This window comes from Tursiops truncatus, chromosome 13, assembly GCF_011762595.2.
Source record: "Tursiops truncatus isolate mTurTru1 chromosome 13, mTurTru1.mat.Y, whole genome shotgun sequence".
In the NCBI taxonomy this organism is placed as follows: domain Eukaryota; kingdom Metazoa; phylum Chordata; class Mammalia; order Artiodactyla; family Delphinidae; genus Tursiops; species Tursiops truncatus.
The window spans coordinates 37,295,188-37,308,681 of record NC_047046.1 but is presented as its reverse complement, the minus strand read 5'-3'; the positions used below and the strand labels follow the sequence as shown (position 1 = coordinate 37,308,681).

Here is a 13,494-nt window from a genome sequence, read left to right as displayed (position 1 = left end):
GGTTCGTGCCCCGGTCTGGGAAGATCCCACGTGCCGCGGAGCGGCTGGGCCCTGTGAGCCATGGCCCCTGAGCCTGCGCGTCCGGAGCCTGTGCTCCGCGCAACGGGAGAGCCTACAACAGTGAGAGGCCCGCGTACCGCAAAAAAATAAAAATAAAAATAAAATAACCCTTTTGTGTCTGGTTTCTTTGATTTAGCAAAATACTTTCAAGGTTCATCCATGTTGAAGCAGGTACCAGTACTTCCTTTTTATAGCTGAATAATATTCCATTTTATGATTATACTATATTTTATTGATCCATTCATCAGTTGATGACATTTAAGTTGTTTCCACTTTTTGGCTATTATGAATAATGCTGCTTTGGACATTCGTGTGCAAGCATTATGTGGACACGATTTCATTTCATACTTAGGAGTGGAATTGCTGGGTCATATGAAAAGTCTATGTTCAACCTTCAGATTGTTCTGACATTTATCTTTTTAATCTATGTAAACAAGTTTTGTGAAGAAATTCAAATGCAAAATAAAAGTCCTGGGTCTGCTTCTTTTCTAAAACAATCTCCATACCTTTCAAAATGTCAGCATTATTTGCATAAAATATTTACTGTGTTAATTGCAAACTATTCTGTCTTATTAGAGCAAGGCCAGTTGATCTTAATGCACACTGCAACATTTTGTCCGCTGTTCATTTGTATTACTGAACACCTCGAAAAACAACCAAAAAGGCATTCATTTCATTCACATTTTCCATTTGACTTCTCCCTAATCATCCTGAATTATTTTACCCATTTCTCCTCAGAATACAAGGGTCTGGGGACACATAAGCACACCAATAGACTTCTGAAAGAATAATGCATTCACCTTTGACCTTGAGTGGGCTGTACCACCTTCATAGCTATTCTTGATCATTTGTACTGGTTTATCTTCCCATGTTCAAGATGCCGACTATCTATGGGCTCCTCTGGCACATGTGATTGGAGGGAATAACTTCCTCCTAGGAATGAACATGCCTTTAAGTCAGATAATCACATGTGGAGTCCCTACCTGTGAAAGGCAGTTCGTGCGTGATGACACACGCATTCAGGCTTTCTCCTGGGCTCATCGTAGCCTTTGCTAACCAAAAAAAAAAAGGTATCTTTTAGTGCATCCTATTTTTCTACCCATAATTTGGGGTCAGCCACGGTTGTACCATCTAAGAGATACTTGTATCAGAGATCTTACTTCCTACATGGGGAGAGACCTTGCTCAGAGCAGGTTCTGACTTCCTCAGGAGGCAATTTCAGGTCCCTTCAACTCCCCCTGGGCAGCAGAAACCTTGTCCAATTTCTCACGGGGGGGGGGGGCACAGGGGGTAGAGGCAAGGCAGAGCAGCCTACAACTTCTGGAAATTCACGCACAGTTCTTGCCTGGCGTGCTGAATGGAGGCCACCCAGTCTGGCTTATTGAATAGAATGTGACGACTTCACCAGACCAAGTGAAACAGATCCACCGTAGAGGCACTCCAGGAAAAACAGCAGACCGTAACCTCGGTGTGCTGAGAATCTGCTGCACCGCTCTTTATGGGGCACTGTCAAAAGTGGGAGGGGATAATTCCAGTTTCTCGCGTTGCAAAATTCACCCCAACACATATACTGGACAAACATTAGAAGCAGTTTCTAGTGCTTGTATCTTTTACTAATATGTAGGAAACATACAAGTAAAACTGTAGACGCAGGTCCCGTCCTCTCTGACTTCACTAAGTACAAAGCTACAGACCACATTTCCCCCCTCTGGAAAAATATATCAATAATGTAATCACCCGGAGAGGAAAAACTCTAACCTCTATTTTTTATAATTATCAAATATTTTTAGAACTCTTTTCAAAAATAGCCAGCAGTCAAAGTATGTTGTAATGGGGGTGTGGGTGCGGAATCTGACTTGGGGGAATACTGTGCATTGAAAATATGTATCTAAAAAGGTCAGGGTGGAATGTAGCACTGCCTTGACTGGAGAACAATAATTACGCTGCTTTCAAAGACCCAAGTGGTAGCCACAAAGTTTACCTTTTCTCTAAAGCCTGTCTGTATCAGTGCCTTTTGTCTCTCTTGAGAATATTACTCCGTGGGGTAATCTTCCTTTTAACCAGTTTGTCACCATCGTGGGATAAACACAATGGAGCTTCCAATGGAGCTTGCCCAGCTTGAACTGGGCAAGGCTGGGGTTCTCTAGATAAAACACAACTGACTCTGTTTGGCAAACAAGTGCTCACAGAGAGCTTGATCCAATAATCTTTGTGTTGGCAGAGCACTACTGTCGTATAACTCGGTTTGGCAAACCTTGTGTAAAAATAGGACCCTTGACTTAAGACAGTGTAAACAGACTGACTTCCCTCAATGGGTATGTGGTGAATGAATGCTCAGGCGCAGACTCTGCTATGTAAAACCAAGTTAACTTGAAATATAATTTTTCTCTTCTCTCTCTGTTTTTCATAATGTATGGGCATCCCAACCCCACCCTCACGCCAAGAACTTCACAATTATTGCCCCAAATCCTGTGGAGTCCAGAGAGGAGATAGTGTTCAACTAGTGGAGACATTGAATACAATGAGATGTCTGTGAGGCCAATTAGGTTGTCAGTGGCCAAAAATAAGCATAGGTTAGAATAATTAAGTGAACGAAAATGGTCAAAAGAAATTTGTGGGGAGATATGTTTTTCACAGATTCTGTTTCCATTTTTTAATGAGTTTAAAAGGTTTTTTAAATGACTATACTGTAGCTAAACCTAACCGAAGTAAAGCAATGCCTTTTGCTACAGTGTACAGAGGAATAACTTCAGTAGTTTCTTTTGAAAAGCTATTTTCATTGAAGGAATATTGTACATTCAGTATATTCACAAACAAGAAAAAGAATATGAGGTCATTTTTCTGCTCCCAAAGAAATGACATCTGAGGGAAGGAGGGGGGAATAAATACTGTTTACTTGAATTCATCTCTTTCATTGAAATCAATCGTCTTTTTAAAAAATTGCATCCCCAGAAATTATATAACACACAGGAAGGCAACATGACCACAGAGGCAGAGACCCAAGTGATGTGGCCAAAAGCCAAGGAATGCCAGAAGCCACCAGAAACTAGAAGCAGCAGGCAACAGACTCTGTCCTGGAGTCTCCAGGAGGAGCCAGCCCTGCTGACACCTTGATTTCGGCCCAGTGAAACTGATTTTGGACTTCTAGCCTCCCAAACTATGAAAGAATAAATTTCTATTGTTTTAGGCAACCAAATTTATGGTAATTTGTCACAGCAGCCACAGGAAACCTACAGAGCACTGTGCTAACAAAGTACCACAAACACAGTTACCTCAACAACAGAAATTTATTCTCTCACAGCTCTGGAGGCCAGAAGTCCAAGATGAAGGTGTCAGCAAGGTTGACTCCTTCAGAGGATTGTGATGGAAAAATCTCTTCCATGCCTCTCTCCTAGCTTCTGATGGTTTTCTGGCAAACTTTGACATTCCTTGGCTTCTGCTGCATCGCCCCGATCTCTGCCTTCGTCTTTACGTGGTGTTCTCCCTTTGTGTGCCCTCTGTGTCCAAATTTCCCCTCTTTATAAGGACACCAGTCATACTGGATTAGGGCCCATTCTAAAGACATCATCTTAATTTGATCACCTGCAAAGACCCTATTTCCAAATAAGATCATATCCACAGGTACTAGGGATTAGGACTTCAACATGTTTTGGAGGGGATACAATTCAGCCCATAACAATTACCTCAAATTGAATGTGTACAAAACTTAATTCATACTCCTTCTAAAATGTTCCTAGGCTCTGTGTCAGATGGTGCATCACCACCCCTGAGCCAGTCAGAAGTCTTGGCATTATCCTGGATACCTGGCTTTTCTGACCACCCCCCTCAGTCCTGCTTTTTTTTTTTTTTACCTCCCAAGCATGTATGTATGTATGTATTTTTTTAGCTTTTTAGTTTTTTTTTAATTTTTCTTGGAGTATAGTTGCTTTACAATGTTGTGTTAGTTTCTGCTGTACAACCAAGTGAATCAGCTATACATATGCATATATCCCCTTTTTCTGGATTTTCTTCCCATTTAGGTCACCACAGAGCATTGAGTAGAGTTCCCTGTGCTATACAGTAGGTTCTCATTAGTTATCTGTTTTATACACAGTATCAATAGTGTATGTACGTCAATCCCAGTCTCCCAATTCATCCCCCGCCCCCCTTTCCCCCCCTTGGTGTCCATACGTTTGTTCTCTACGTCTGTGTCTCTATTTCTGCTCATCTCTCCACCCCTCGCTACTGAAAGGGACTCTTAACTGGTCTCCCACCCTCAAGTTTGCCCTTCTCACATCTGCCCTCCTATTTTCTGAGCTCTTTGACTACAAGGACCATGTCTCAGTCATCTTGGAATCCCACTGACCTTGCACAGAGCCTGCCACGTAGAAGGGCCTCAGTAAATGATGATCACCAAACTCAGTCAAGAAACTGTGTTTAGATACACAACACCAAAACCATACCATTTAAGGTCTTCTGTGGGATTTATAGATAAATTCCCCTATTGAAACAATGTTATAATAGTATTTCTTTTTTTTTCACACTGTATTTTATTTTTACAAGAGATAAGTAAACTGACACCAAGCATTGTAAATGGATGACCACAACAAAAGCAACAATGATTGCAATTACCAAACACGAAACACACTCATACTATGTCATAATATTGACATTCAGTCCAGGAATCCTCCACTGTAACAGCTCCTTTACTTTGCAGTGAAAATTGATTTGTATATTTTTTGCCTCTGAGTCCCTGTGGGATATTTTTTTTTTATTCAAACAGAAAGTCAAAAATTATAATCATCCTCATCAGTTCACTCAGTCCCATGTAATTAATTCTTTTTTATCTTGATCTTTTGTTAGCACTTCTATGAATTCATCAGTTTTCCATTAGAGTTCTGAAAATGCTTATTCATTCAGTTCGGCAATATAGTCAGTTACCAGAAACCTGTACTTGTCAGTCTTTTCCATGAATTCCTTGAAGATGTATAATAGTATTTTGTAAAAGGAGATTTTACCAACAAATATTTCATTTTCGTAGGCTATTAAGTATTACCTTTTACATTAATTAAAAAAATAGTTATAGGACTTTCCTGGTGGCTCAGTGGTTAAGAATCCGCCTGCCAATGCAGGGGACACGGGTTTAAGCCCTGGTCCGGGAAGATCCCACATGCCGCGGAGCAACTAAGCCCGTGCGCCACAACTACTGAGCCTGCGCTCTAGAGCCCGCAAGCCACAGCTACTGAGCCTGCGCTCTAGAGCCCATGAGCCTAGAGTCCGTGCTTCGCAACAAGAGAAGCCACCACAGTGAGAAGCCCACACACCACAACAAAGAGTAGCCCCCGCTCGCCACAACTAGAGAAAGCCCACAACAGCAACGAAGACCCAACACAGCCAAAAATAAATAATAAAAATAAAATAAATTACTTTAAAAAGAAAGATAGTTATATCATAGAGGAGAGGTATCACCCTGACCCTTGTAACTCACACTGTCTTGCTCTCTCTTGAGCATCTGCAATATTTGTCTATACCTCTGATTAGGCACTTGGTTCCATGCTGCCTCATACTCTTATCTATTTTTTTTAGACTATGTCTTCTCTCAAAGACTGTAAGTTGCATGAGAAAAAGAATAATGTCACATATATTTGAATGCCCCCACTATGCATGATCTAGTGTTAAACAGAATAGATATTACTGAGTGAATAAATTTCACTGGCATCCATTATCACTCACACAGACTCTGTTAGAAAAGGAAAACCGACTTGAACTGTGCACCATTGTTTCCAATACATATGGTTTAGAGTGAGAGCTTGGGTTCTGAAATCAGAGACTTGGTTTCAAATTTCTCCCACCTACTAGCCGATAATGTTGGGCAACTTATGCAACGCCCTGAAACCTCAGCTTACTCATCAATAAAACGGGATCCGCCTCCACCTTTAGTTCCTGCTTTGTGAGACTGTAGTAAGGATGAGGTAAGACATAATGTACAGCACAGTGCTTGGCACGTGTAAGCACTCACTGAATGGTGGTTATCATCATCATTATCATTTTTTATCGCTTAAGGCTTTGGTTGCTGCTTCCAGGAACTGCCTCTTCAGCAGCATCCTCCTCTTCCTCACTACCACCATCAAAGAACATTTCTTAAGAATCTTGGAAGAAATCTTATGCTTCCAGGTGTTGGCTCTGGCAGGGTTCCATGGGAGTGTGGAAGATCAGCCGATATCACCCCTGACAAAACCAAAACTTTCCCCAACCCAAGGCAGGACCCAAAGATTGGATCTCCAGGACTGACTTGCGGGTTTATTTTTTTAATTACTGTGTCCTGCCAATATCGTTTTTTTGCCTTGTGTGTCTTTTCTGTGGAACTTCACATCTGTTCCTCTTGCCCCACAAACACTTTAGTGCCTTGGCAACGTGCACTTCCAATGGAAGTGCGAGGTGGCTGGGGAGGGAGTGAAGGACGCTGCCTTTGCCCCACGAAACAGTGTCACTTGGGGACACAACGTCAGAAGTCCTAACCCATGGGAATTTGAAGCTAACATTCTACAAGTTGAAAGAATGTAACCAAAAGACATCATCCTAAAACCCAGCAGGAAACTAGAGTTATTCTTTATTACACACTGTCAAATCCATCCTCTGATCCACAGAAGAATTTCTGGACAACAAAGAAGGTCTCTGGAGGTTGCTGGTTTGTTTTTCTCCTTCCCCCACCAGAAGTCCAACTTCCCCTACTTAAAAGCAGCAGTGGATTTAGCAAGCAAGAATTCTGAATTACTGACACATGATCAGTGTCACTGGACTTGTTCTGGGGATCAGTAAGGATAGGAATGTGTAGGATAAGCCAGAAAGAAGTCGACTCCCGGCCAGGTTGGGGAGCTCTAGAAGTTGGGAATCAATCAAGAGAGGAAAGAGGAGGGAGAAGGAAGGGGAAAAAACAGGGAGGAGAAAAAGGAAAAGTAGAAAGATGAGGAAGAAAGAGGAGGGGGGAAATGATGAAGACCTGTCTCCCCTGCCCCCCAACACACGGGAAGAGCATACAGCTGTCCCCTGGGAGTGAGGAACTGGTGTGTACGATTTAGGTGTAAGCGCTGAACTTTGCAGAACAGAATGTTGGTTCTTCCTCCTCTTCTCAACCTTTAAATAATACTGAGGGGCAGTCCTTAGCTCCCAGCTTTCCTGTCGACACTCTCTCCATATGTAATTGCCCCTAGTCCCTTGACTTGCTGAAGATCCCAATTTCTATCTGCAGCCACAACTTCTCCACCGAGCTCCAGACTCATGCAACTATATCTCACTGGATGTATAATCTCAAAATTGACATGTTTAAGACAAAATTCCGAATCCGCTCATCCCTTAGGTTCCAGTGTCCATAAATGCACCACTCTTCACCCAGATGCTTAAACCAAACACCTAAACATCCTCAACCTCACTCCGTTACACCCACATCAGCAAGCCGGATTAGCTGTGCCTCTAAAATATACCCCCAATATCATCACTTCCCATCATCTCCACCATCTCTCCATTCCAGTCCGGGATACCCCCACCCCCATCTAGTCTACGGACATGACCCCCTACAAGCCTCCTGCTTTCACACCTGCCTCCCCGCCCTCTGTGCCCCAACACACTTTGCCATGAAGGAGTCAGAGTGGCTTACACTATGAGGTGCAAGCCAGACCATCTTACTTCTCTACTTGAACCCATGAAGGCTTTCCATAGACTCCAAAGTCCTCCCCATGGACCCCAAGTCTTAACATATTCTAGTCCCCCCACCTCATTTCTTAACTTCATATCCTCCATCTCCCCTTCACTCTATTCTAGCAACATCTGGCTTAGTTCTGTTCCTTGTACACTCCAGGCTGTTTCCACCTCAGGCTATAATGTTTCCCCCAAATCACAGCACCCATCAGTTTACTGTTCCAATGTCACCTCCCCCGAGAGGCCTTTTCTAACCATCCTATCCAGAACACCATTCAGTGCCACCACGCCCTAGTCCCCCATCCTGGATTTTCTCCACGGCACCTACTGGAATTGTTTTTATTAGCTGATTAGCTATCTCTCCCACCTGCCTGAGGACAGGTAATCTCTGTCTTGCTCTCCACTGTGGTCCCAGAGTCTACAACAGAGTCTGGTGTACGACAGATGCTCAATAAATGCCTGACTAAACAAATGTTGAGCCGTGCAGATTGGCCAGAAAGGGCTTCCTAGAATCAGAATTTTGAGTTTTATTTTCAAAGCGATGAAGGATACACGCTGGGTGGAATTATCCTTGAAGATCCCTGAGGTTCCGGATCTTACTGATGTCCAAGCAGCCCCCCTCCCCCACCAGCAGGGACCCCTTTGATGATCACAGACCACACATCATCGTTCAGACCATGCCTGTGAGCCAGACGGAAACCATGTGAAAAATCATTGTTTCCCATTCCACGACGGTGTGGTAGCTAAGCGGAAAGCCCCACTGGGAGATAAATAGAAATGAAAGGCACGGTGATGGGATAATGTTATAAAGATAGTGTGACGTATTTTAAATGACACAATACTTAAGTGTATCAGGCACACTCAAGCAGGGTGTGAAATCAGACCGTGTGTCAGCCCTCAGGTGGGATTACAGAGCACGTGGCTGAAGCCTGGCTGGTTTAAGAGGGCCTTGCAATCCACTGCGTGGAACATTTTACTGCTTTTCTGAGTTGAACGTAGCCACAGGACTGAGAAAAACCATCTGACACCCACATTCACCCCATCTCCTAGAGGCGGGCAAGACAGCACGAACATCCACTCTGTAGCTACGCTTGGTCCGAATTCCCAGTGCAGAGCTATGAGCTTGGCGTTATGCTGCATTGATTTCCATCCTGCACATGGCCGAGTTCTCCAACCTTGCTACAAAACACAAACCCCTCACTGGTCAGGAAGCACTGGGGGTTTGGACCAATCGTGTCCCACGAGCAATTTGTGCTCGGAGCCAGGCCCACACAGCTGCAACATTTTGCACAAGGAGAGAAAAGCTGTCTAGAAACTTTCTCTGAAGAAATACTCAGTGTTGGTCAGGATCTCCCCTCAGTGCCGGAAACAGCAGCGTGGCTTCTGAGTTACCAGTGATCTGTTCTCCACACTTCACTGGGCCATCCCACACCTTGGCTCAAGAGGGTCACAAACCCACTTTGGGTTAAATGCTCTCACAGCTTACTGGAAAGCCACCGGCAGCGGATGCCACGTTTCAAGAATAAACTATGTCATCTTCAAGATTTCCAAAAGGCACATTTTCTCTTCCAACAAAGAGCAGCTTCTGACTGGGCTGTGGGCTGTGGGCAGTGGTCACCCCTCGGTGATTCACTCTTTAGATTCTGGAGGGATCGCACATGAGGATCAAAGACTTTGGGGACTGCAAGATCAGCTTCCCAGCCAGAAGGTAAAAATAAAATACAGGTGGTAGGCAAGAGCCGTGCCCACATAATGCACAACGCTGAGAGTGTTCAGCCCTGCTGCTTCTCCACGGATGAGCCTGGAACGGTCTTCGGGTTCTGAAATATTTCACTGTTTTCTGGTGGCGTATTCATGGGCATTTTGTTAGGATGGTGGCTTGCTGGTGTCCCTGCGAGTTTTGTCTTGGCAAGGATCAGTCCAGCTAGGTGACGGCTCTTCCTCCTAATGAGCCTTAATTAGATTATGATTAACAGCAGGGACTGCACAGCGAGACCCGCTGATCTGCAGACAAGGAGCAGCTTACCCTGTAAATTAATAGGCCTGCCTGGGATTAGGGAAGCTGGTTAGGTAAACGCGCGAGGAGCCCCGTAAGCCAACAGTCCTTGGCCTGCTAACACAGCTGCGCCCGGGTACCCAGTCACCAGAGCGCCCAAGGATATTCAGTTACAGTGAAGAAATCATAACAAAGACAGGAAACAGATCAGCACACTCTGGATTTCACACCCTCCCTGGGGAACTCTGATTTCTAGGCTGCAGATGTTTTTTAACCCTGCCTTGAAGAATGTCCACGTCACAGGCTCGGGCTGTTGGAGGCAAGTAAGGTATTTAAGCAAAGCACACGTATTCAGCAAGTGGACCGAGTTATGTCGATCAGAGGTCCTCATCTTTGAAATAGAGGCAGGGCAACTGTTCCAACCCGCAGAATCCTTTGGTGGAGTTTGCTGAGCTGTCGGGAAATGGACGCCGGAAAAGTCCATGGTTTATTTACTTAACATAAGGTGTAAATGAAGCCAACTAGCGCCTTCCATGAAGATCTTAGTCCCTACACTTGTGGGGTTTCTCAGCTGTTTCCTCATTTTGCTCTTCTCTGCACTCCACACCAAGGGGAGTAGAAGGAAAACAAGCCTTCTTCATTCAGCGTTTGGAAACATCACTGCCAACAAAAACGGGATCCTTGACCGTTTCGAGTGTATGATTAAAGGGATGGCATATCTTACTGGCAGGATACGGGTCATTTTTCAAAAGTTACAGTAAATTTATCTTTTAAAATTCTTCTAGGCTACATAAATATGTCGAAGGCTGCATAAAGATGTGGTTGGCCAGAGACACCACATCTTCCTTGGGACAAAAGAAACCAACTGGACCTGCCAGAAAAGAGTTCAGGCCAGAGGAGACTATGAATGTGAGATGAACCTCAAGCCCAAGAGCTGGAAAAAGAGAACAACATTCAGCTCACTTGTGATTTTGGTGGTGGTGGTGGGGGGGTGTCATTTGCAACTTTTTTACTGTTTGTTTTAAGTTTTCTTATCTGTTACATGAGTAAGTTTTAAGAATGCTCTCAGAGAACTCTGTTAGGATCAAAAACTCTATCACTAATTTCCTAACTTACCCTTGAAACAACCCACTGAGGATGTATTTTTGTTTCTCATGTTAAGAAAGCAATGATCTTTTCAACTGCTACTGAATTGAGCCCTGTGTTTGAGGAGACACAGATCTCTGGTAATTTAGGGCAATTCTCCTTTCTCCACCTGAGTTTGCAGGCTTATCCAAACAACTGGGAAGACATGAGGGTGGGTGGGGAGGGGGAGAAGCTGCCTGAATTACCCCGGCCGGCCCTCCTCCCTCACCACAGGCATCGGGGAACGGCTGTTCCTGACCGCACAGCCCCACTTTCCAAAGGCCAGTCTCGGCTTCTGTGAACAGGTGGCAGTTCAGGACCTAGGAGTTGACGGTGACCTATGGGGCGGCCTGGACCACTGCTGGCCAGTTCCACCTGTTAAAAAGCCCCTCCTTAATTTTGGACCTCTTCCGTCTTATGATCCCAGACTCTTGCCCCATACAACCACTTCCCAAGATTCCTCTCTCCTGGGTGAAGCCTTTTCTCCCAGCTTCCTCTCTGCTCCACCACTACACCTGATGGAATTCTTACTTCACACCCTGGGTCCTCGGAGCATTCTTATTTGCCATCTACTTAGCTGGTGGACAGAGCTGGATCACCCAGATTCCATGAGGAGCTTAGACTGATTCAGGACAGGATGGCCCTTAGCTGTGGGCAGAAAAATCCCTCTATGGTGTGAAGGGTGCCAACAAAACGGCCTCTGTCCCGTCAACAGGCCCTAAGTCTCGTACGTCATGTGTTGTGTTCTCTTTTGGGGTCAAGCAGTGCCTATCACAAAGGTCTACTTTTGAACGAATGATCACTTGGAAGAGCAAGCATGCACAGTGCCTGGTACGTATGTGCTGAACAAGTTTATAAGTGAAATCGTAAATCAGACAGCTTTTCTCACTGGGAGAGCTTGCAGGAGTGAAGGGTTATGTATGTAAAACCTGAGTGATGATATGAAGGGCGTTTAAGATAGTTCTGTCTACATAAAACTCTGCTTGCTAAAGGCAGGTGCATGTCAGGAGACCCCAGATCAGCTTTCTCTATACACCCAGGGCAGCAAGTACCATGCATGTACCAGAATGCTTCTGTATACTCCTTTCTCCACCTTCCAGAAGCTTCATGGTGGAAGTGAAGCCAGAGGCAGGATACAATCTCCTGACTCGCCCATGCCTCTCAGCTATAAGGTAAGGGAGTACAAGAGGAAAAAAGGATGCTGGGACCTTCTCAAAGGAGGATCATTGCTCACAAGGTTGGCCCCCAAATCAACCTGGAAATCCTGCAAAACACATGTGTGTTCATTTATAGGATTGTTGTCTCTCTCTCTTAATTATCCCGTTTTTCAGTAAACCATAATGACCTCTCAGTACTTCCCAGGGGGACTGCCCTGAGGTTCTTCCTTTAAAACGGGCAAGTGATGAGTGATGACTGATTAGCCTGCCAAATCCTTCACTTAAGAACTCATCAAGAGAAAGAAGAAGAAAATGAACTCAGCTATTTTGATTTGGCCGTGAGCTCAAGTAAGCAACATCCATAAAACAGTAAGAATATTTTTGACAAGAGACATCATTTAAACACACGTGGAGTCCCTCTGCTGTCATTCAAGGATAAACTCCTGGCTGGCTCTTACCTCTTTTTATTCTCCTTCTTCCACAGTCACTTGGGATGGGCCACAAGAGAGATCAGGATTCTTCATTCACTCTATGCCCCAAGGTTTTATGGACTTTGTCTCACCTTCTGAATCCACTCCCATCCCAAGTTTCATTTTACGCATCAGTGAAAGTTTCAGCCAAATGGCAAGAAGTTTTCTTCCTATTGAAGTGGAATTCAGGAATGTATCTGTCTTGAGGTCTGGAGTCAAGCTAAATTATGTTACCTGGGGATGTTGCCAAAATACAGGTCTGTTCTCTGTTTTGAATCATGAAACAACTAGTGGTAACCTTATGTCCAGATATTTGAAATTAAAAACACCAGTACCTGATGTGTGTTTTACAAAAGAGGGTTGCCAAGGATGTTATGCCTTCCACATAGCTTTCCTGGTAACCTGAATACTGTTCTTCCAACAAAAAAGGCAGGTGAGACGCCCTGGCCCAACCCTCTCTATTTACAGCTAAGTGGTATTCACACGTTAGCTGAAGGACGACTCAGCGATCAACGCCCCCAGCATCTTCCCCATCGTTTGCCGTGTGTGCCCCATCTTCTCTTCTTTAGTCTGCAATGTCCACCAGGTTACACAACAGAAAGGGGCATCGTCTCAGGCCAGCCCGTGACTGGGAGGGTCAGGGAAGGAGCTGTATCCAATTATCACAGGATGTTGCTTTAACGTCTTCATGGCCATGTTTCTGTTCTTCAAGGCTTTCTCTTATTTTGTTGGGTAGGCAATGGGTTAACTTTGAAGGACGGTTGGCTGGCTGGTCAGTTAAGGCCCTACTGCTGAAAGCTGACCAGGGCTCATCTGATTTGCTGTTCTCACTCAGGGAGCAAATGGATTCCTGGTGATAAAAAGTGATAAGCAGATTTGCTAATAATCATCTGAGTTTTACCCAAAGGGTATTTAGATGACATATTTTTCTTTTCCAGGAGCTCAAAAACAAGCCTTGAAAATATTAATAGTATGTAAAAACACTGTCCAATAGAAATACAAATCACATATG

General features: G+C 44.4%; 1 protein-coding gene across 3 annotated transcripts in view; it reads right to left on the bottom strand.

Moving 5' to 3' along the window:
* The window catches only part of COLEC12 (collectin subfamily member 12), a 187,466-nt gene that overhangs the window by 139,635 nt on the left and 34,337 nt on the right, over positions 1 to 13,494 (bottom strand). Inside the window, exon 3 of one of the 3 annotated variants that reach the window (XM_073790568.1) lies at positions 1,044 to 1,112. The exons of the other annotated variants lie outside the window; for them this stretch is intronic. Coding sequence (XP_073646669.1) covers positions 1,044 to 1,112 — 69 coding nt within the window. The remainder of the gene's footprint in view (positions 1 to 1,043; positions 1,113 to 13,494) is intronic. 3 annotated transcript variants of the gene reach the window in all.